The 25015-nt window shown below is 47.6% G+C and overlaps 1 protein-coding gene across 1 annotated transcript in view; it reads left to right on the top strand.

Moving 5' to 3' along the window:
• Positions 1–25015, top strand: part of GRIK4 (glutamate ionotropic receptor kainate type subunit 4) — a gene marked incomplete at both ends in the record, with an annotated part of 271471 nt that overhangs the window by 202154 nt on the left and 44302 nt on the right. The window contains one exon of the mRNA XM_084249559.1: positions 24157–24270. Within this exon, the coding sequence (XP_084105685.1) occupies positions 24157–24270 (114 nt within the window). The remainder of the gene's footprint in view (positions 1–24156; positions 24271–25015) is intronic.

The following is a 25015-nucleotide window of genomic DNA, read 5'->3' on the forward strand; positions in this document are numbered from 1 at the left end:
TTTGAACTGCTTTCACAAGAGTTACTTCTTTATCCTCCATAACAGCTCTATGAAGTAAATACTATGATCCTTACTTTATAACTAAGCAACCTGCAACTTCCCAATCCAAAATGACCCACCCAGGTTCCATGGCCAGTGAGTGGCAGAGGTAGGATGAGGCTTGGGTCATAGGTGGTGGCCACAACAGCACAGCCACTTCCGAATGGAGTTTCAGCCTCATCTCCCTTCACCCACAGTTGGCATTCACTTCTGAGACGTTCTTATAGGCAAAGGATTTGGAAGATGTGGTGCTCATGGCTGAATCTGGTCCATCAAAAGAGGGTCTTCACCTGTAAAGGGGTTGCTAGACAGACGGCCTCTCCGGAACCTTCTACCCACACCAAGTATGTGTGGCGCCTTCCTTTTGGTGAAGCCCTGAGCATGGGTACCCTAGGAGGGGGTGAAACTGCACTTCACATCCTCCGAACCCAACTTGGGAGACAGCAAATCACATTGGGGAAGAGATAAGGCTCCTTCTAGCATCCAAGTTCAGAATTCAGTACCTCGTTGGTGGTCCTGACCACATTGGCAGAATGACACATTTAAGTTCAAAGAGAAAAGGGCTTTGGAAGACTGAAATCCAAGGCTCATAAGCCTTGGACATCAAATAGCTCTTACCAATGACATTTTGATGAATTAAGTGTAAATGAAGCTGAAATGCCTCATTCCATTTCCCCTCTTGGGCCCCTTTGCAAGAGGATTGCAAGGAGTTTGCCAGAGACCTGGGGGGTGGAGGGGCTGTTGAAGGCTTCAGTCCACTGGGAAGGTTGTCCAGAGACATTTTGCTGAACTAAAGAAAAAATACAACAACTAGTCAAGTCTCCTGGGATTACTTTTCACCTTGAAGCCAGAAACTATTTTAACTGCAAATAGGTCATAAAATTGTGTTCTTTAAAATAAAGAAACTGATCCTGGGGCTAAAACTGAGTCTTCAGCACTTTCTCTGCATGACAGCTAGACAAATAGAGGGATTTGCCCTAGCTCCCCCATTAAGGCTTGGCTTCTGAACTTACTGAAATCAGGAAGAAATGGACTTCCATGAGAATTCGACCATTTTTTCACTCATTCATTCATCAAAATGCCCACTCTCTGACAAACACTCTTTGGATGTGAGCAATTGCCCATAAGGAAGGCAGACAGGAGGCAGGCAGGTAAACTAAGAACTACTGCACAGGGAGATACATGCTGTAGGAATAATATTAATAATGATGCTAATGAAGATGGTTAGCATTTATTCCATGTCTCCTGTGGTCCAGGTATTCTAAGCCCTTGTCTGTATAAACTCACCTCGTCCTCACAATCATCATCAAATGCCGCAGAGAAGACTGAGTCACAAACCCACAGGGTGGCGGGTGGTGAGGATGCCCAGCAGAGGAGAGGATGGCAACCGTGTGGGATTCCAGCATTGTCATCCTGAGCCCTTTCGGGTAGAGGGGGGCTCCTTTCCTGCAGACAGTTGAGCCCGTGCCCAAGTAGCCCGGCCTTTCAGGGGAGGAGGCAAGACTGCCTGACTTGGGCAAAAGTGTTCTAGATCACGTGGGTCAGGAGTGGCCGGTGGAGGTTGGCTGCAAGTACAGACAAGCTGTGGTAGGGTGTGAGTGGGGAGGGCTCACCCAGAAAAGGATGATGGAATGGAGGGTGAGGAATGAGAAGCATTATCTCTGTAGAAGAGGATGTCCTGGGCACAGCGGATGCCGAGATGCAAGCAGAGCAGGGTGGATGGCTGAGTGTGATGGGTGTCGAGCCTGGGAGGGAGCAGAGGAGAGCAGCGCGGTAGAAAGGGGCCAGATGTGACAGGGTTATATGTTGGGATATTTACACCGTGTCCAGAGAGCTAAAGTGGTGGTGGGGGATGGGGGGATGCTATACAACACCAAGATGGTCTGTTTTATTCCAAGAGGGGAGTAGCATAATGGGCTTTGTTTCCAGAAGACAACTCCAGCAGGCGCGTGGGTGGATTGGAGGTGGAAGACGAGAGGCAGAGGAGCTGTTAGACAGCCGCGCAGGGATCCAGGTAGATGGGACGGAGCCCACGTTGCGGGCGGCGGGTGGTGAGGATGGCAACCGTGTGGGATTCCAGCATGTCATCCTGAGCCCTTTCGGGTGGAGGGACCTCCTTTCCTGCAGACAGTTGAGCCCGCCCCCAAGTAGCCCTGCCTTTCAGGGGAGGAGGCAAGACTGCCTGACTTGGGGAAGAGTCCTTTCTGGAATGGCTTCTTGAGGAATGCACGTCGAGTCACCCTCCCCACGTGGAACCCTGAGCCTTGGGCAGGGAGGCAGTCCATCCCTTCATTGTACTTGGGAATTAAAGGTCTGGACCCTGGACTGCATCTTGGGCCTCAAGCACCTTCTCTCTGACTCCCTCTCCAACCCCTCCCGTGGCAGCACGGTCTCATTTTAACTTCTCAGCTGCTTTTCTGTCACGCCAGTCCTTTCACCCACCTGATAAAAAGCCAATGAAGGCAGTTTTGAGCCCGCAGCCACTGTTCCTTTCCTCTGGGATGACAGTATCGGCTGTGGCAAATACAGCTGTGCACTCCAGTCTCCTCTGATGGCCTCCCTCCCTCCACATTCAGGGGCAAGCTCCCCAGAACACTGCACAGGGCTTGGGGACCAGCGTGAGCCCAAATAGTTTCTGTCGCCTGCTTTAGTGGAGGCTCAGTCTGAAGCCATCAGCTTCTCTCCTTCCTCTCAATTCCCTGCGCTTTGCAGAGAATGGGGAATTTGGGTTCTCCTCTGCTCCAGACACTCGGCACACCTTGCCCTAGTTCAACACTAAGCCCCAGGAGAGAAAGGGATTAGGAGGGGAGGAGGTCTGCTAGGTCCTGCCAGGGACGGGGTGCTGGGTAGGGGCTCTGCCATTTAATCCTCACATGCTAAGAGGCAGGGATCATGATCCATTCCACAGAGGAGGATGTGGAGGCTTGTGATTAGCCCAGGCTCAGACACACAGCAAGCAGCCAAGCCCAGACTCATGCATACCCTGTTAGGACACCATCCTGTGCTTACTGGACCACCAGGGGGCACAGGAGAGCTGGTGGCAGGAACAGAGAATGCCATACAAGGGTGGGTCTTCCCACCTCTGTGCCTACCTGCCAGAATAGGGAGGAAGGAATGAGCTGGCCCAGGAGACTAGCAATAGGGAGGAGTCTCAGAGGGACAGCAGATGACACGTACATCCTCAAACCCACTGTGCCTACCTGCCAGAATGGGGAGAAAGGAATGAGCTGGCCCAGGAGACTGGCAATAGGGAGGAGTCTCAGAGGGACAGCAGATGACATGTACATCCTCAAACCCGCTGTCCAGAATGTGGTGTTACTGTAATTACACCCGTTTGCAGGCTGAGAACACGGCCCCAGAGGGACCAATCCCTGGGAATACCAGGACAGGAAACCACTTCCCTTTCCTTTAAAGGCTGTCCAGCTAGGAGGTTAGACAGACAGGCAGAAATTATTAACCCAAGGTGATATGGAGTAAGTGCTTTATTAGAAATATAAACCACATCATACTCAAGTAGAGAGTAGGAGGCAGAAATTACTTCTCAGTGGGGACCCCTGGGGCGGAGTCTTAGTGGAAGTAAAACCCACAGCCCTTGAGGCAAGCACACGGACTCGCTTACTCATCCAGATGTCACGATACACCTGGAGCACAGAGAAATGTTAATAAATAGTTCAGTAGTTACATCGTATAGAGCAAGGCACAGATGACAAGTACTCCCTGCCTAAACTTAGGGAGATGATCCTCAGCAGGTGTATTTCAGCCCAACTGTCAAACCCAAGACTGATAAAACCAGATTATCGATTGATGAGTCAATCAAAAGATGTAGTTTAACACCTACTATGTGTCAGTCACTGTGCTCGGGGACTGGGGTAAAAGGACAGATGAGATTTGGTTCTGTCTTTGAAAGTTTACAGTCCAGATGGTATGGAGGCAGGGAGAGGACAGATCAAAGAAATGTTTGCTCCCATGTGGACATGAGAGACCAAGAGTATGTTGCGAGGGGAGCTGGGGAAGGACCAAGGGAAGACAACACGCATCACATGGAGGGTGCGCAGCTGACATCCTTATCTCCCAAGCAGTTGCAAGCCTGTGGCCTCCCTGGAATCACAGAACATGCGCCCCAGAGAAGGTCAGCTACAGATTCAGGAAAAGACCTCAGGGCTTTGCCTGCCAGTTTTAGATCCTTGCAATAGTTCTTTTCTACCAAAGAAGTTGATTTGGGGAATTGGGGGGTTGGAGTTCAGTTCTGTTCAGACCTCCTTCAGTAGCTTCAGACTGGGAACTCCTCCAAACCCCATGGGCGTCTGGAAGCAGCCTGGGAAATTTGTCAGAAGACGAACTTCTTGGGAATTATTTCTGCCTTCCCCACCGAGTGCCAGCTGTTAAGGGGAGTGAGGGGTCTGAAAAGGAAATGAAAATGTATTAATTAGGCATCTGAAAGCTTTAAGAGATTGGCTTGCTGTTAAAGAGAATAGACAGGCAGTAGAGAATTGATTTGAGAAGTGGTGTGATATCGTCTAAGAATACTCTGTTCTGATTGTGCACCCACAAGGCAAAGGTGAGACGTTACTTGCACACTCAACTATTCCCCAGGCTCTAGTCTGAGGTCAGGAGTGATTTTGAAAACTCCAATTCAGCATCTGGGCATTTCTGTCTTCTTCTCCAAAGCATGTCCTCATCTGCCGCCTAGTTCTAGTAATTCAGCTTCTGATAATCTCCAAGCATAAATTTCTGATATTGCTAACCCTGGTCCTTGTGCTCCCCTCCCAGAAGTATGGATCTTGTTCCTAAAGCTGGAGCTAGCACCCTATTAACCCCACTGTCCTTCCCCTCCTCAGTCAACATTACCTGTGTTTAGATTCATTGATTGTGGTTTCAGATTGAATAAGACAGTTTTTTTTTTTCCACTGAGTTCACATCTGAGTGCATAGACCCTTCAAGTACAGCTATGCAGGTTGCATATTGCACAAGAGGTACCCTCTCCCTGCTCACCAATCATTGCTTTGGTGTGGTGCTGTAGCCATCTGTAGATTCTCTTCTACAGAAATGCTTTTGTTTGCCCAGCCATGTGCCCACTGTCTTCTGGCAGATTGATTTTTATAATTCGTACAATGCCCCCCCCAACTATACTGAGAATGAGGCCCAGTGTATAAAAATATCAAGGCCATAGTATGTGGTGTATGCAAAAATGTGATCATATACAAAACTTTATGGGAACAGAGGAAAAAGCGTATCAGTAGCTCATCAGCAGGAAGCCAGACAAGATCTTAGAGCAGAACTAATAATATTAATAGCTATTTTTACTGAGTGTCTACTACTTGCTAGGTATCATGCATCATTTCCTCTCCAACAATAATCTTACAAGATAAATGCTGTTAATAACATTTTAAATGAAGACACTGAAGTTAACTCTGGCTTAACAGAGAGGCTAACTCGGTCACACAGCTAATAAGTGATTGATCTGGAACTCAAAGCCAAGCTTGTCTGACATCAAAGTCCCTGGTCATGGTAACACACTGTGATGTCTCTAAAGGAAGTAACAGTCAAGTTGGACCTTGATAGACAGAAAAAAATGTGACACGCGTCAAGAGGGAAAGAGTGGCAGGCAGTAGAACTGTGTGGGCATAGACACAGAGTTTGAAATAGATGGCAGGTTTAAGGACCCTGGAGAGGGCAATGTGGCCACATCATAGGCTAGAGGAGGTCAAGTGGTGGTAGAAAGACAAATCTGGGTTAGGTTATGAAGATTACTAGGAAGAGTTCAGGCTGTATTCTAAAGAGAATAGGGAGTCTGGAGTTTTTATGGGTGATTGATTTGATCTTTGGTATAGAAATAGTCTCCAGAGCAGTGGTTCTCAAAGTATGGTACTTGAACCAGCAACAGCTTCACCTAGGACTTGTCAGAAACCCAAGTTCTGGGGCCTCATCCAGACTTACTGCATCAGAAACTCTGGAATGGGGCTCAGCACTATGCATTTTAACAGGCCCTCCAGGTGATTCTGATGCATGTTCAAGTTTGAGAACAATCTGTGCCCCTGCAGTTGGGTGGATGAATAGAGGGAGAAAGTGGAAGCAATGAGAACAGTGCAGGGACTATTGAATAATTTAAGGGAAGACTTGAATGATGGTAGCAGCAGTAAGACTCAAGTGGCGGTAATGGACTAAACAGACATTTCAGAGTTGAAATGGATGGGGCCTGGTTATGGAATGGAGGGGAGAGGGAAGTCTCGGGGCTGGCTCCTGGTCTCTGCTTTGGATGACAGCTGGCCGGGAGATTCATGAACTAAGTAACAGCGCACAGCAAAAGAGTAGCTTTGGGGCCTCCCCTGGTGGCGCAGTGGTTGAGCGCTGGGTTGCGAAGCTGCCCGCAGCCTCTGCAGTGCCAGTTCGATTCCCGGCTGCCGGCGAGGGTCCCACATGGCGCGCAGACCTCTCCTGCCGCCCGCTGCTCCCCTCAGCAGTGTACTTCGGTCCTTCTGCCTGCTCTGCTCCCCGCTCTGGCTCTGGTGAATTCTCTCACCCTCCCGTGCTTCTGACTGTACCCAGTGCTTGTATAAATAAATAAATTAATTTAAAAAAAAAAGAGTAGCTTTGGATGCAGTGATCAGGTGGTTATGGTGTGGGTCCTGAGTGCCAGCAGGACTCTGAGGCGGAGAAGGGCAGTAAGGTGAGAATAAAGGTGAGGAGGGCTGGGGGGGAGGGCAGCCCTGGGCCCCAGTGCTGGGAGTGGTCAGAACTGGCCGGTGGTGAAATAGAAGAGTTGACTGTGATCACCCCTGTTTTTACACCTCCTTCTTTCCCTCCTGGCCTCCAGGGTGCAGATTCCTGCTCTCTGAATGGGCTGACCCCCACATCTTCATCCTCGAAATGGAAATGACAGTAACCACCGCTGGTTATCTTCAGAGATGAGTGAGCTATAGCCTGTGGGGTGTGCCGGCACATCGTGGACTCTCAGGGAGTGCTAGCCTGTCCTCATCTGTCCTGTCATCTGTCACCCACCTCTTCACCCCACTTAAGCCACTTCATTTGCACTTCCGGGCCTATGGCCCAGTTCCTCAGCCTCCCACCATCCTTCCCCAAATGCGTGCACCCGTGTGTGTGTGTGTGTGTGTGTGTGTGTGTGTGTGTGTGTGTGTGTGTTTCTGCAGCTCTCACAGATGTGCTCATCCGGAGTCATTCCTCCACTATCCACGCTGGCCTGGGTTAATTCCTCCTTGTCACGCCATGTCTGGAGATGACAGAAGCGTAACTGATCCATAAAACTAAAGCACCTCGTCCAGGCGTGCTCTGGCAGCGAGGTGATCCTCCTGAAAGGGCTTGCAGTGGTGGTGGATTGTTCCCCTGTTCCGGCCCCCTCTCTGTAGGAACACAGGCAGCAGAAAATTCCCTGCAGAAGGAGTGATCCCTGGGCCATCTCTGGGGAAGCAGTCACCTCTGTTAGGTGACAAGGTGGTGGCAGTGCTGGTGAGGTCTCTTGTCCTCAGACTTAGAGAAAAACAGCTTGAGTTGGAAGTCAAGGGCCGTCTCTGAACCTGAAATTAGTAACTGGATCTTCCTGGTCCACCATGTGTTCCTCTGTTTACTGAATATATCCATTTCCCCATACCCTGCCTTGCATTGACCACATTTTCATCAATATCCCTAAGATGTGAAGAACTTAGCAAGGCCCACTGGGCTCTGACTCCATGTTCCTTGCCCTCACTCTCTGCTATATCCCTACTGGACTTCTCTTAGTTCCTGAGCACAGCAAGCCCACTTCCAGCAGATGACCTTGTCTCTTATGGGACCTGTATGTTTGTTCTTCTATATCAACAACCTGTTTCCCCAAGTCTCTAATATACTGCTTTATCATTATCTAGGCTTAGCCAGATCTCACCTCCTCTATGAAGCGTTCTTTCTCTGCCACTCTAAGGGACCCCCCCTTTCCTAGACACTCCCTACCACCCTACCTGTGGATTATCTTCAAAGAAATGATCACCATCTAAAATCATCTTGTTTACTATGAGAATATTTGTTTATTGTCCATTATCCCTCACTAAAATGTAAGTTCTCCGTGATCAAAAACTATATCTGTCCAGGCCCCAGCATATAATGGCACTTAGTAATTATGGATGGATGGGTGGGTGGATGGATGGATGGATGGATGGATGGATGGATGGATGGATAGATAGATAGATGGGTGAACTTGTTGATGAGTGGATGCTAGGAAGGCATGTGTAAAGAAATCAACAATTACAGCCCTTGATCTCAAAGAACTTAGAACCTGGACAGAAGAGTTCAATGCTGAGAATCACTTGTAGGTTTTCAGACAGCCCTTTTAACTAGTAAAAGGTAATACAACCAGTGTGTGGTGCATCCAGCAGGTTAGGGCTGCAGGAGGTGTTTCCTATGGGGCTGCCCTCCCACAGCAGTGAAGATGCCCCGCACATGCTTCTATAAATCCCTGCCTCCCCTCCCTGGGCCTGCCCTCCCCAGCTCCACACAGCTGGGCCTCCAGCTCACCCCTCTGGATGCGCAAGCCCACCCACTTGCCATGCAATATTGTCTTCAAAAGAACTTGAGCAACCTCCTCCTCCTCTTCTCTCCTCACGGGGTGGGAATGTGCAGTGTTAGTCATCTGTCTCCAAGACTGAGTCCCAATCCTGTATTTGTTCCACAAGTCACAGCTCACTTCTCTTTGCTTCACTCTGTAAGCTTTGGCTAACATAACTGGCTATCTGTTTAGCCCCCACCACACACACATTGATCCTCCAACTGCCTTTGGGATCAATCTTTTCCTGTCTTGCTTCCTGACTTTGTTTCCTTGAGTGTGTATGTTTGGAGGGAGGCCACAGCAGCCTGAACATCATGGGGCAGACGCCCAGCCAGATTGCTGGCCTGGACTCCTGCATCCCCCCAGCTAATACCCCCTTGTGCTGTGCTCAATTGCTCCTGGCTCCCTAGGCTCCCCTAGACTGGAAATTGCTCTAAAGCTAGTAATAGGCACCTTTCACTACATGCTTACTATGTGCCAGATGCAGTGCTCAAAGCTGCATTGTAAATATTAACTCATTTCACCTTTAAAGAACCTTACAAGGCAAAATATTATTATTTTATACCATTTTCTAGATCATCAAACTGAAGCTCTAAGGTTGTTGACTTGTCCAGGGTCATGGAGCTGAGAAGTGGCAGAATCAGGATCTGAACTCAGACAGGTCCACACTGTTCTCTCATTACTGTGCTGAGTGCCCTGAGCACATGCTATGCTTCACTTATCTGGTACAACCTCAGTCATCCAAGCCTGCTGCAGTGGCTCCCTGCCCTCCCAAGCAGACAGACCCGATTCATCCTTTGCCTTCCTTTGGATAAATCGCCCTGCTTCAAAGAATCCCAAATGTGACAGTTCCCTCTGTCCTCTGGTCAAGCCTCACTCGCAGAAGTGAATTTGTACCAGGTCATGTGGTGCTCAGCTTGCTTGTTGCTATGGCTTGGCCTTGCCAACTCACAGCTTCTGGCCAAAATTATCCTATACTTTGGGGGGCTTATGCACAGACTAGTCTTCTTGCCATCCTATAGCTTGTCAGGAGCAACTGACATCCCATTTGTCAGCATGGGCGCCAGGCTCAGCTCGATCGTGCCAATGGCAATGCTGGCAGCTACCAAGGCAGCCACCCCAGAGCACCGTTCTGTTCCACTCTTTCCAGAACCTATTGAATTATCCTTATTTTCTGCAGCCCTCCGATATGCTCCCTTGCTTGATGACAAACTCCTACTCCAGCTGTCTCTACATTTGCAATTAAGGCGGCGAAATGAAGACCCAGTTTCTTTTAAATGGCAGCATGTGGTCCAGTCAACAAATTTGGACTACTTAGAAAGATATGTCAACTCTGGCTAAATGGAGGTTCCTTATCCAAATCCCAGAGAAACCCTGGGTGGCAGCAAAACAGTGGACTGGGAGGCTGGATAGGTGCCAGGAAGAGGCAGACAGTAGAGCACACAGACAGGAGATCAAAACAGAAGGTAGGTGTGGGAAGTAAGCCCAGTAAATGTGTGAGCTGGTCAGTCTGGCCTACAGGGAGGTGAGTCAGTAAGTAAGAACAAATCAGGTAGGGCCTCCCTGGTGGCGCAAGGGGTTAAGACACAACCTATGAAGCTATCCGCACCCAGTGCAGCACAAGTTCGATCCCCAGCCAGGGAGCTAACACACATGGTGCAATAGACCGCTCCTGTCTCGCCCGCTGCTCCCCTCAGCAGTGTATTTCAGTTGATCTTCCTGTTCTGTTCCCCACTCTGTCTCTGGTGAATCCTCTCACACCCCCACATCTCTGGCCTGTACCCCAGTTCTTGTATGCATAAATAAATACATCTTTAAAAAAAAAAAAAAGAATGGACCTCCCCTGGTGGCGCAGGCGGTTGAGCGCAGCACTATGAAGCTGTCTGCAGCCTCTGCAGCACCAGTTCGATGCCGGCCAGCCAGTGAGGGTCCCGCATGGCATGGCAGACCTCCCCTGTTGCGCCCGCTGCTCCCCTCGGCAGTGTATTTTGTCATTCTGCCTGTTCTGTTCCCCATTCTGTCTCTGGTGAATCTTCTTACCCTCCTGCAAATCTGGCCTGTACTCCGGTTCTTGTATAAATAAATAAATCTTAAAAAAAAAAAGAACAAATCAGGTAGAAGGGGCTTGACCTTCAGAAAAAAACCCCACCACGCAGGGGGGGCAGGTCTCCAGGGTTCAAGAGGATGGGGGCAGGTGTCAAAATCAGAAATAGTGTAGTAACATTAGCAGGGGACATTTATTGTGTGGCTGAGTGGCCCCATATTTGAACTCACTTAATCCTCACAACTTGGGGAATTAGACACAGTTATCTTTCATTTTCCATGCGCGAGAAAACAAGTTCAGGGAGGCTAAGTAACTTGCCCGAGATCACACAGCTTGCTAGAGGCAGAGTTAAGTCTAGGGTCTTCTGACAGCTCTCTGCCATAAATACACTGCGAGAGCATTGCTGTTGAGCTTGAGACAGACTGGCCACCCTCCTTTGGGGAGCAGGACCCATCTAGGGCAGGGTCTGTCAAGTGCTGAAAGTGATTGCAGCTCCCGCAGGAAGTCAGCTCCCCCAGGGGCTTCGCCTGGTGATCACAACCCACAGAGAGTTGACTCCTCTGGGAGTTCGACCATCTGTTCTGCTGTTTGGGCTAGACGGGATTTGGACTTTTCTCCATCCAGATGCAAATGCAAATCCAGTTAAAACAACCAGATGTTCCTTGTTGCCCTTCTTGAATTAGAAGCCATCCAAATGTTTAAAGAGAGATGCACAGTAGACAGGCAGGCCTGAGCGTGTCTATCTCACGTGTGTGAAATTAGCAGACATGGCACCATAAATGCAGCCACCACAGTTCCTTATGTAGCTGCCAGGTTTTTTTTACCTAGAGAAGGTGCCAGGTATCAGGCTTGAAGTTGGCCATTCTCCCTTCTACTTGGGCAGATCACTTAACTTTTATTAAAAAACATTTTTGTTGAAATACACATGTAGAGAAGCACACACATCGGAAGTGTCCACTTGATGAATTATCACAGAGGCCTCATACCCTGTGGTCCCCATCCAGGCCAAGAAAGACACCAGAACCAGCACCCTGAGGACCTTTGTCTCTGCTCCCAACAGTTCCCTTTTACTCTCTCCGCCCTTCCTTCTCTCCAATGGCAGCTGTTACCCCAAATTTAACATCATGTAGCTTTGCTAAGTCTCATTCTCTCTCTCTAAATTGACATACTGCTAACTGGGAGGTGGTTGTGGGGCTCAAATCGGTGTGTGAGGAAGAGCTTTGGGGGTGTTTTTGTTGGTGGAACACCAACCAGGCAGACTTCCCTCCCTCAGAAAGAGTGGCCAGAGGCTAATGACTAACCCTCTGACTCCCTTCCTCAAAGAACTTCAGGGGTCCCTGAGAAAATGCAACCCCCCTGCCCTTTGCAGTAGTATAACTTGCATATTCTGATGAGACATGAGGACAGGACTAGATGCCGTCCAGGCCAGGGATCTGCTTGGCTAGATTGGCCTTCACTTCCTGTTATCATGGAGCAGCTCCGGCCAGACACAGAGGCAACACCGGGGCCCCCTTCCATCCAGCAGGACAATAGGGATGGGGAAAGCAGCTGAGAAGGTTCATTGGCTTGCAGTAGAGGAGGGGTGAGGGTCGGCCTCTGGCCTTGGAGTAGAGAAGGGGGTGAAGGGAGTCACCATTCTCTGTGACTATTAGCAATGCTCCCATCAACTGGTGGTACGTTCACATTCCTAATCACTGGCCTGCGAATCACAACATTCCTAATTACAGGGCTGACAAGTGGGAAGGGAAATAAGAGAAAGACAGCACCGGAAGCTGGTGGGACTGTCAGGTTCCTCCAACAGCAGAAGCCACTTGCCCGAGTCTGCGGAGCATGCTCTGTAGGACACCCCTCACCACTACCTGGCACGGGCCTGGCACTCATAAGTGTAGAGTAGAGTTGGCTCAGGCCTCTTGATCAGTGCAAGGTTAGGGCTTCAAGTTTGATCCCCAAATGGGCCAGTTGTCCCAGTCTCATGTCAGGGCCCCATGATTGCACCCCAGACCTTAGCCAGCTTTGTGGGGGCAACCAGCAGGGACAGGAGACTGGAGGAAGCATGTGAATTCACTGGTAGAAGTTCAGTGCCTGTTTTCACATGGCCTGTATATACCTTCACAGTCCTAGGGACCAGAGGGTATATCACTTTGGGGGGGAAGGGGATATTTTGATTAAAAATGGGCATATCATCCAGAAAAATCATATAGGATTCTAATTTCTTTGCTGTTGGCCAATCCTCAGAAAATTGGGTGTGAGATGATGATGATGATACAGGGGCGATGAGTCCAGACCCAGCTTCTCAAGGGCCACCTTGCCTTTGCCATGTCCATCCAAGATTCAGCCTCCCATGCTGTCTCTTTTTCACACCTCAACAACATCAACACCCTACAACATACCTAACACATAGGGTTTTCCAATTATGGGATTTCTTTGCACGCGCTTCAAAACCTACATTGATGTTTCTGAAATAATAACTATTTTCAAATAAAATTGAAATTGATCTTTTCACTAACAACAAGATAACAACTTACACTTGTGTAATATTTCCTGTTCTAGGCACCGTTCTAAGTGCTCTTTGTACATTAATTCCCTTAGTCTTTACAACATAACTGTGAGATGTGTATTATTTCTGCCCCCATTTTCCAGATGAGGAAACTAAGGTACAGAGAGGTTAAGTGACCTGGTTTAAGATGACTTGCCTAGTAAGTGTCAAAGCTGGCCCTGGCTCTCAGTCATAACACTGTCCTCCAGAATTCTCCCCCAACTCAGAGTGAGGGTAAGAAAATCAGATAAACTAAGCTCCTACTGTCATTGACTCATCTATTTAGTCACTTGGTTATTCTGATAAATAGTCAGGATATTTATTTTGCTTACTTAGTGCCTGCCTCAGGCCAGGCACTGTTCTAGGCTTTGGAGCTGTATGTAACTATGCAGACAACAGGTGCCTGCTGCCTGGAGCTTGCCTCCTGGACAGATAATAAGCAACTAAATGAATAAATGAGCAAGACAGTTTTAGATGGTGATTTTTGCTGTGCTGAAAATAAAACTGAATAATAATAAGGCAGAGAGTGTTAGGCAGCGATGGGCTTCAAGGGAGGGCACTTTGAGGTCTGCACAGTCTGATGAGGCCCACCTAGCTCGGCCAGGGCAGAGCATCACAGCCAGAGGGAAAAGTCAATGCCAAGATCATAAGGTGCAAATGAACTTGGCATGTTTCAGTACCAGGACAAAGGCTGACATGGCTGGAGCGTGGTGAGTGGCAGCAGGGTGCTGCTGGGGCTGTACTAAAAAAGACAGTAGCCTGGGACATCTCTCTGGGCTCTTGTCCTGCATCCATTCACGTACTGGGAACTGAAGAGGCCATTAGGTGGGCCCATAAACTTATGAGGGAAAACCGTCCTTCAGTTATGAAGGTGGGCAGCAAACTGTAGTGACCATGGCCATGACTTTGTCACCAGTGGTCTGCTTAGAGCACTGCTGTTAGACCCAGCTCCAGCTCTTGTTACGTCACCATCACAAAAAAGTAATTGTGCTAGCTGTTTTGCTGTGTAATAGACTAAACGTAATAAACATTTAAAAAGAGGTTTTAAAGACCTCACCAGACTGCTCTGGGAGTCCGTGGCATAAAAAGATTAAGACGGCAATACAGAGGAAAATAGCACAATCTGCTTTGGTTTTTAAAAGCCCCCGCTGGCTCCATTAGGGAGAGGTGATTGTAAAGGCGGGGCTACACCTGAGTTCCATGCATGAAGGTTATCGGATTTAATCCTCACTGTTGCAAGCCGTAGACATTATTTCACCCACTTTAGAGATGAGGAAACTGAAGTCCAGTCTTGGGGTCATTTGCTCAGCTGGTGAATGGCAGAGCACCATCCCACCCCAAAGAACAGGAAGGTTCATGCCAGTGAAAGGGAGTGTGTGTTAAGAGGTCAAAGGTAAACATTATCTGCTTGACCTCCTGACTGAGCTTGAACCCCAGGGCTGCACCACTTCAACTGTGAATGGATTGTTACCCCTTTTTTTCCTTAAACCTTGGCTGCCTCCCCAAACCTGCCCACATCGGCCCTTAATGCAGGCCTGAGCTGAGTCAACTAAATATTTCATGGGTTTTTAATTTAACTCTAAAGAAATTCATTCAACCCTGAGAGTAGACTGCCACCTTGAGAAATAGCACCAGGAGACCTTGGACCTGTGGATGACATTGCTGCCTCCCCAGGAATGTTAATGCCCTCTCGGCCTCGCTCCCTGGGGATCACGGGGCAACTCTTCCGGTGAGCCTGGGTAAAGCCTGCAAATGTGGGCTCAGATTGCTTTGCAGAGGCTCTGGTGGGGCCTCCTTCTGAACAGGAAGCAGGACTTCTTTGGGGCCTAGTGGTACAGGCTGGATTGAGAGAGAGAGAGGAGTATGACTGGCTGCTATTCTCTGTTCCCTCCTCCTTGTTCCTGTGTTGGGGTGGGGGGGAACTGGTGCTCTTTGCTATGCCTCTATCCTTGTTCTCATTCCTGGTCTGAAGGAAGGGAGAACTCACTGGGCTTGGCATCTGGTCCCCAGTGCCCAAGGACAATAAACATTTTACAGGTGCCACGTGACCCCGGCTTATCCTTGGCCCCAGCTCACGGTGGGTGGAGCAGGAAGACAGGCTGCCTCGCGTGGCAGGAGAGCAGATGTGTGCGTCCCTGAGCCGTGTTATTAGAAAGTCTAAATGATGACTCTGCCGATGCCCGCGCCGGCAGCAGGAGTGAGCGGCCCGTCTCCTTCAGAGCCCTTGCTGCTCAGCTTGGTGACCCCGGTGAGTCATGGAGGTATCCTGGTCATCTCCATAGGGGAGGGGAGAGAGAAAGACATCCAGCAGGTAAATCGATCAGAAGACAGGAAGTGAGCAGATAATCTAATTTGAAATGGGCTGAGCTGCAGATGTTAATCTGCTCCTCTCCTCTGTGCAGCATAAAAAGACTGAAGACTGGGGAGAATTTGGAAGCCGCTTCATGAGCCTGTTCTCCCTCCTCTTGCTGGCCTGGAGGGTGCGGCCTCCTGGGCACACTGTCCAAAGTGTCAAAGAGAAGAAAATTGGGAAGAGGGTGAGAGGAGAAAGGAAGCCTCTAGCAAGAATCTAGGCCTCAGATCTTCCTCAGGCTGGAGGATGAACTGTATCGACCGCGTCAGGAGCATGACCTGAATCTGGTTGTAACATTCGGGCTCCCTGATGAAACCTCTTCTGCATACAGGCATACCCTGCGCTGGGTATTCATTAGGGACTTACTGTGCATTCACATAGGGAAAGTCATGATGAACAGGAGCATCCATAAGAAAGCAGAGTACAGAGCCCTGGGGCTCTAGCTTTCTCCATAGCCTAGCTCTGTACACTTCAGCAGATTAATAATCTCCTTCAGCCTCAGTTGCTTTGGCTCTAAAAGGAGGCAATGACAACTTTAAAATGTGATATATATTAAGGCTTTTGGAGACCCTCTTATAATAATCTAATGGGAGCTACCACAACAGTTCAGTAATGCATCTCTTAGCAGGGGGGATGTGTTCTGAGAAATGTGTTGGGATTTTGTCTTCATGCCAATGTTAGGGTATCACAAGCCTAGATGGCATTGCCTATCAGGATCACATTGTGTATGCATCCGTCACTGTGCTAAAACAGACACACAACTACAATAGTAAGAGCCAGTGAGGTTCCCCAAGAGTTGTTCTGTGGCAGGGATAGGCTTTGCATGGATTGTTCATTTAATCCTCACAGAGGCTCCATGAGGTAAGGGCTGCTGTTATGCTTCACTTTATGGGTGAGAAAACTGAGGCTCGGAGCTGTAGCAAAGTATAATGTGCGTTTAAAAGTCAGGTAGATTGGCCAAAGGGGCACCGGGGGAAATTCTGGAAAGTTTTCTTAGGCACCTACTATATTCCAGGTTCTATGCTTTGTGTGTTATCTGTATTATCTCATTTATCTTCGTAACAACCCTGAATTGGTGATTATTATAAGTGAGTTTGGAGAAGCTGCAAAACCTCCCTGTTGTTATACAGTTAGTAGCTGGAAGGGCTAGAATTGGAACCCAATTTGTTTAGGTGCCAATGAGACAAAACAATGTAGTCACAAGATGGAGCAGGTGGAGATCAGGACAGATGTGTTCTTGGCATTGGGGTCATTCACATAAGCCAGGCAGGGACTAAAAAAAAAAAAGTGGCGGTCAGGAGGTTCAGCAAGAAGGAACTGGAAAGCACCCCTTCAACATTGTAACAGGGAGGCCACTAATGATCAGCTGGAGTGACTTTGGTGGAGTGATAGTGTGGATGCCAGTGTCTTGTGTGGAGGGCACAGTGAGGATAAAAATGAGGATGGCCCTTTCTTTTCTCTCTTGAATCTTTTTTCTTCACTAGAGTAAACTGATTTTGTTACAGGTTCAGGATGCAGGTTGGAATCCTGGTTCTGTCACTTACTTACTGTGAAACCTTGAGTGAATTACTTAACCTCTCTGTGCCTCAGGTTCCTGAACTGTCAAATGGGAGTAAAATAGTGATCAACCTCTTAGGAGTATTGTAAGCCCTGAGTTCAGTGCCTGACACACAGGTGTCAGTTGTGTTAATAAGTGTTAACCATGTTAATATTATGAATCTGATCCTATAGGCTATCTACTATTTAAAATACTTTAGGGCCTTCCAATGACTCTTAAAGTCATTGCATCTTCTGCCAACCTCCTCTTAGAGCATGTTTCCCAGCCTGGTGTACTTCAGTTACTCGCCTTCTTCCAGTCCCTGGAATATACCAAGCCCCCACCTGCCTCAGGGCCTTGGTACATGCTGTGCCTTCAACTGGGAATGCTTATCCCAGGCCTTCTTATAGGACTCGAGTCTCATTTAGGAAGGCTCCATGGGCCTCCCAGACTCAATCCTCTGCTGTAACTTCTCATGATGCCACTTATTACTCCCTGATGACATTTATTATATCTTGATAGTCTGTAAACCCTTTCCCAGCAGTGACCATGCCTTGTTTGCTCACTCCTGTGTCCCAGCACCCTGCCCACTGCCTGGAGCAGGGCAGAGTCAATAAAAAGAGTGAGAGCACAGTGAACATTAACAAGGAGGGGCTCACTGGGGAGGAGGCAGTAGATGCTGCAGACATCCCCTGCCTACCCTGAGATCCCACATCCAAGGGCAGAAGCCAACACACTCCAGATGCCCTCAGTTGGCCCCATGTCATCCTCAGCCAGAGTCTCATGCACGTTATCCCTCCCCCCAAACCAGGCTCTCTGGACTTGGAGCTCCTTCCTATCTGAATGTTTGGGGATAACGCTAGTCTCCCCCATTCCTCCTACCTCCATTCTCATAGCCTCAGATCTGGCCTTGCTTGGAATTCCGTAAGCCTTTTCTATGTACAGGGGATGTCCAGAGACAATTACCTTGGAATGAAGGTTTCCAGGAATGCTCACTACAACCTCATTCTGTGTCGCTTTTTTTCATTCCAACTGTAGCCTCCCAAAGCTTTCCAGAGTTAAGTAACACAATTACAGAGTTAAATAAATGACAGCCAAGAACGGGCGGCACCACAGGGCCCAAGCAGCAGGTGAAACACGGATCTGTGCAGATGTGACTTGCAAAGAAACGGAAAGCTGCTGGCCTGGAGGAGCAGTCAACCGACCTCCCGAGGGATGGAAAACTGGGGGCTGGGGTGGGATGGGGACAGTGTAGAAAAGCCAGTGAAAAAAGATCTGGAAGCTGATCAGAGATAGCATGGTGGATCCAGGAATTCAAAGGCAGCTGGGGAGATATTTTAACCATGCTCCCCAGAGGAGAATCAGGTAACAAGAAAGAGACTATGAAGAGGACTGGGTTTGGTTGCCCATCGGGGGGGATCAATGTTTCCTTCAGTTTTCCGAGTGATGGCAGAGTGAAGCCTAAGCGAGTCCCTACGTGGCTCTTCAGAGACAGGCAGCCGTACCACATTGTCACACTGTGTGAGTTCCAGCTTACCTGGGAAAGGCCACCAGAAGCCAGGTGTCCAGGGGCCTCCGTGAACAGAGCCAACCTGGCGTGGAGGTAGATGGGGCTGTGGGTCCCAGATGTTCCTACAACTCATCATGGGTTAAGCTGTGCCTTATGGGGATTGTCATCATCAAGTTCATCCTCATCCTCATCCTCGTCCTGACAGCAAACGTGTTAGATACTTACTTTGAACCAGGTCTCATGCTCAGAATTTTTTTATTTTTATTATATTTTTTATTTTATATATGTTTTTATATCGTTCTTCATTTTTGTACAACGTATGCAAAATCATCTCGGTTATAGTCCCCATGAAATTCCCACCACCAATTCACCCGTGTGCTCTCACCATAGTCCCTTGTGCTCTTCCCACTCCTGTTTTGATCCTATTCCTGCATTGTCTCAATTCTAGGAAGCAGCTACTATTTTTAAGCGGAAACTTTGGCTCTATAGAGAGGTTACGTGACTTGTCCAAGGTCACACAGCACCTAAATAACAGAGTCTCACGTCTCAGCCACCCACTCTCCCACCTCCATGTTACTGGCCGGGCAGAAGTCTGCAGAATATAGTCACGGAGCTCGACCTCACACATCGCCTCTCTCTACCCTCGCATACTGATAGGTGGGCAGTGCCCCCTGCCATACCCGACTAAAATGAGTCCCAGAGGACAGTGAGCAGCTGTGGAGATATGGCCTTCTCACCCTTCAATCCTCTCATTAGCTGGCTCTGTAAGGAAGGGGCTGCCAGGCACATGGAAGCAGGGTCAAGGCAGCTGGAGGTCACCTCAGAGGTATTGGGATTGGTTTTTGCCTGTAAAAGTGCAGTTATTGTCTAGAAGAGGAGGAAAAGAGGCTGAGGAATTGAAGGTTTTGCTTCCATTCTCTTGGACCTGGTGCTGCCACCAGACTGCTCCTTGATGGTGGTCGCCAGGGAAGCATGCTCGGAGCCCAGATGCAGACCAGAGCCTTGCTGTGCACCCCTGCCTTCCTCCCAGCCAGGCCCCAGATCCCAAGAGGAGAGCAGTGGCTATGCAGAGGCTTTAGGCTTTGATAGCAGTGGTGGCAGTAGCGTGACCCCTGTTGAACTCCATAAGGCAAAGGATAGTGTGTTTTGGAAGTCACCTCCAGCCTGCTCGCCCCTTGTAAATTCCACAGACATCCAGGAGATAAAAGAGGGGATCTCTCAGAGGTAGAACACAAAGCTCTTCAAAGAACACTTTCAATCAGAAATGAGAAGAGAGGGGTCCTTCTCAAGAAGGGGCTGTATTTATATATCATTGCGTGCCTGCACACTCACACACATGCACACACACTCTACACAACCAGGAACATCGGGATGCATCTAGAACTCTGCCCATGCCCCTTTACCTGTCCTACTGCTCTTCCAACAGACCCTAACCTTGGCTCTGGGAGCCCAACCTTCGCTGGCTTCCCAGCCCCCTGGTTGTACCACCAGACCTGCTCTCTCCCGATGGGGCTTCCTGGCCTATCTGGATTTTCTTCCCTAAAATAAATTGCCCCTGCCTTGCATCTCTGTCGGTGGTTGCTCCTCAGAGCTCATTTCCCTGGATCACTCGGTAGCATTTGATCCTGCTGGGTATCACATCGAGCAAAATAAGGGCAAATTAACCTCTTTGATCCAGGCAAAATGGAGACAGGGTTTTAGAGCTGTAAGGAGCTTAGAGGGCATCTGAATGACCCCTTTTTTTTAAAAGTTGAGGAAACTCAGGGTTAGAGAATAGAGTGACTTGCCTAAGGTCACATGACTGTGTGGCCCAGCCGTGAGGGCAGTCAGGTCTCTCCATGTCCTGTCTTCTGCTCTTCACACTGGAGAACACAGACCCCCTCGAGTGGCTGGAGAAGCAGAGGGCTCGGATGAAGGGCTGTCACCCTTCTTCCTCCCACACCAGCAACCTTTGCATCCCAGCCTCCTTTGGTTGTCAATTTGGTTTCATGGCACATTATCTCCTCATCTAAGATGGCTCTATAGCATAATGTCTTTTTAACGAAGGTAAAATAAAATGAAGGCACGTTCTTTTGGAAGAGCCTGATCCATTGACATCGTTGCTGATACCCCAGGAAGCATCCAAACCAAGGTAGAAAATTACTGTTCTATAGAGAGTCAATTCAACATAAAAAAACAACCACCACAAAACCTCCATGGTTTCTTTTTGCCTGTCACTGCCCTTTTCCTTGTCATTCCTCCTTCCCAGCCCCCAACTTCCTCTTCACCGGACAAAGGAATGACGGACAGGCTGGGGGCAGTAGAGTCATCATGTTCACATAAAGTGGTGTTTCTGCGTGGCCAGACTGGGCAGGTGTCTATTTGTAAATAGACAGAAATGAGGCAAACCCTCTCCCGGGAGTGTGGTCGTTTTATTTGTATCCAGGAAAGTACCTGCAATGCTGTCCATTTCCAGCTTTCTCACCATATGGAATTGTTTTATCATAATGTCTTTGTTGGCCAACTTTTATAAACAGTGAAATGATTTCCAACTTTCAATCCAAAGTTTGCTGTTTTTGTAGGAAAGCTGTGAGGGGATGTGGAAAAGAAACTTAAAGATAGAGTTGTTGACTTTGGTTACCTAATTTGGGTATATTTTATTGACTTCTGGGATTTGTCTTTTTAATTTATTAAGGTACAAATTAAATAGTGTAAGTGTAAAAGTCTTAAATGTTCAACTCAATGAATTCTTATCAATGCATCTATTACTACCCAGATCAAGGTCTAGAACATTTCCAAAACCTGGAAAGTTCCTTCATGCCCCCTCCTAGCTTTTCCTCCCAGCAAAAGAAATCAATCTTTGTCACCCAAGATTAGTTTTGCCTAATTTTATTATTTTTGACCTAAATGAGGCCATTTATATGTGGTGGTTGTCCTTTGCAACTGATTTCTTTTACTAAGGTTTGCATCTATGAGTTTCATCCCTGATTTTTTCATGTAATTATTAATTTCCATTGTGATGTGGTATTCCATGGTAGGACTATACTGCAATTTAGTATATTCCTAAATATACTACATTCTCCTGTGATGGACATTTGGCTTGTTTCCAGGTTTGGAGTATTTTGAATGAAGTTCTGATGAACATATATGTATGTGTGCCTTGGAGAAGATACTTACTCCTTCCTCTTGAATATGTATCAAGGTGTAGAGGTGTTAGAACCAGCTTTTACACTCCACATTATTAGCAGTAGCTCTCCCTGGAATGTGTTACTGTGGTTCATTTACCTTCTGTTCTTTCAATCACATTATTGCTCATTCTGCAGAGTGGTATTTTGGTTGTTTCCAATTTTTTGTTTGATTTTTGCTATTTTGAACAGTGTTACTAGGAACATTCTTGTAAAGTCTTGTGGTATCGGTCTACTAAACTTACTTTTGAGTATGAACAAAGGACTGAAAATGTTATATATAAGGTATGTGAGTATTTAATTTTGCAAGATGACAACAAATTGAATCTATTTTTACTAACCAGAAAGGGCTTGTTGTATTTACCTCTTGCTCATTTTCATAATTAAGTGTTCCTAATGTTTTCTTTAAGTCCTTCATTCCAATACAGTAACTTTTGTCTCCCTGAGGTTTAGGCAGGGCTTGGCTGCCATTTGTGGTAAACCCACACATAGGGCTGGCACTGTACCTGCTGGGCCTTTGTGGCTGCCATTTTATCCCTGTGCTCATGCGCAGACCTCAAGTTGCTGAGGGGGTGAGGTTCTGAGAGGCCCAGACAGCCCTCAGAGAGTCTCCCAGTCGGAGGTACTAACAATCTTCTAATCAAACTGCACTCTCTCACCCAAAGGCTCATTCACTTGCTAACAGTAATCAACAGTCTCTTGGAGAAAGACAGCGAGCACAATGAATCATCCCCATTTTTCACTTTTTATTTAAAATCTCTTATATCTGCACTCTAGTTTCTTTTAAGCTTGGCTTCCCTTTATTAGACCCCGAGTTTGTGAACCTTTGCTGGATCATATGGCTTCAGCAGATGGAACATGAGTTGGGAATAGAGGCTTGAGGGTTCAGATGTTGAAGAAACCCACCTCTACCAATGGATGTATGTGTTCTTCTTGCACATGAATTATAAATTCCCATGTGTGCAAAATGATGGCCAGTATATTTATCTCCCTACTTTCTTTGCAATGATTTAGGAATCACCACATTCCAAACTGATTGGTCTGTTTGTAGACTGTTAGACATTTCACTTTTCCCCATTTCTTTCTTCATTTCATCAACCCACCCACCAGCATTAAAGAAGCAGTTAACTAAGCTGAATGTAAACTGCTGGCAGCCAGTGTGAACTATATACCTCGGTTGTATAACATGGTTTTTAAATATTAGTTTAAGTCAGAATCACCTCAGCAACTTCTTACACATTGATACTCAGGTCTTGAGAACAGAGAGCCTGATTCAGGGGGTCTGGGATGAGAGTCAGGAATTCACAATTTAATACACCCTGCAGGTGACCATAGACCACATTTCGAGAATCACCATTAGAAAATTGCTGGGAAAGACCCTTGTACTCTCGTAGCCCCTCACCTGTGTGAGGTCAAGGAAACGCAAGGAAGTCAAATGACTGGCCTGGCTTAGTTGGGCCAGAGTGTGGACCAGAACTGAACCCCAGCTGTGGGCTCTTCCCACTGCTCCATGTACAGAGCAGCAGACTAATAGGAAGGAAGCTGGCTTTGCATCAGGATGGATTGAAATCAGATACAAGAGAGAAAGCAACAGATCTGCCAGAGAGAGCTTCCTGCCAGAGAGGTGTATTGAGAAAGCTTATAGCACCTCCTTCCCAGAAGGCCTAATTCATGACATACTTTCATCAGATATGAGCACTCAGGTGCAATGTGGGGGACTGAGAGAAAGAAGGAAACCTCTTCAGAATAAACTCTGGTGATTTTGCATGAAAGAGACCCTCCTTTTTACTTCTCTTGTGGCACCTAAATTTCAACCTTCACACCATTGTGAATGGCCAGCAGTCCAGTCCCATTGCCACAAGGACAGGCTTTGCGATGCTGGGCCACTTGGTCAGTTTCTTGGTCTCCATTTCCTCACTGTGAAGTGAATGGGGGGGGCACTAGATTGTTTCTAATTGCTGTGGTTTGACTGTTTTTAATTTTCACTGTAACCCCTCCGACCCCACCAAAGTATCTTATACCACACAGGATTCAGAGAAGTTTTGTCGACTGAACAAATTAATCTGAATTTTTTTAAAAAATGCTGCTTAATGTTACTTAATATTGAGAATCCAGGAGCTCTACCTATCGATTTTCCCTTCCCAAATCTCTCCCCTAGGATATTTTGAGACTATCTCTGAACAGTCTATAGTGATTGCCCCTTGTTTGTATAGTTATTTACTAGAGGAACCTAACCTCAAGTGACCATGAGCTTTAGCTTCAATATCGATGTCCTTCCATAAGTGATTGTTCAGTCTTGAATATGCTAAGACTACTTAGTCACTCCCTAAGCAGAGAAGCCAAACCAGAGTAACTTCCAGTAATAATGATCTCTGATTACCAGCCCTTTGTCCCTCAACTGTCATCGCCACCCCATTGATGGGCTCGCTCTCCTTTTCAGAAAGCAGACCTGGCTGTGGCTGGCCTCACCATTACTGCTGAACGGGAGAAGGTGATTGATTTCTCGAAGCCATTCATGACTCTAGGAATTAGCATTCTTTACCGAGTTCATATGGTAAGAGACTTATTTTATAAGCATTTATATCATTAAAGTTATTTGCATGCAAACACTGAGTTATATGGTAATAATGACTGACTCACAGAAATATTTAGATTTCAAGACTTAAATGCAAATGTGCTGGGCTATTTTTTCCCCCATCAGCTGCACGGACTTGCAAACAAGAAGCCGGAAAAGTCACACTGACAGACTTTCCAGTAAAAATTGCCTCTGCCTCACTGTATAGGGCTGGCCGGGAGTGATGGTGCAACACTTAGTGTGTTGGTGATTGACCTCACAGGTCAGTGCTGACCCCCAGCCAGGATAAGTCACCCCAACATTCTCAAGGACTTCACCGACTTCCAGATCCCCCTCTTTTCTCTCCAAGCTTTGCATCTGGTGAGGAATGTAGTCTCCTTTCTCTCTTAATAAAGGGCAGATAATCTAATGTCACTTGCACCGGGCCCACTCCCTTGTCTGCATCCCTTAAAAGAAGAAAAGACTTCTCTGGTTAGGTTGGCTAGAGAGAGTGTTAACATGAGTTTGTGAGCGGGCAGCAGAGGGTGGACATGACTTCCCATTTCCGAGGACGGATATGGTTGACGGGGGAGCACCAGAAGAGTAACCCTGGCTGTATCCCATCCACCAAGTGGCTAATCGTTGCACTGCCAGTACATAGTTGGCTTTACCTTGTCTGAGCCACTGAGCCAGAAGAGCATCTCTCCAAACAAACTAAGTGCATGGCTGTTATGTGGATTTCCCC

This window comes from Talpa europaea, assembly GCF_964194135.1.
Source record: "Talpa europaea genome assembly, chromosome: 12".
Lineage (NCBI taxonomy): Eukaryota > Metazoa > Chordata > Mammalia > Eulipotyphla > Talpidae > Talpa > Talpa europaea.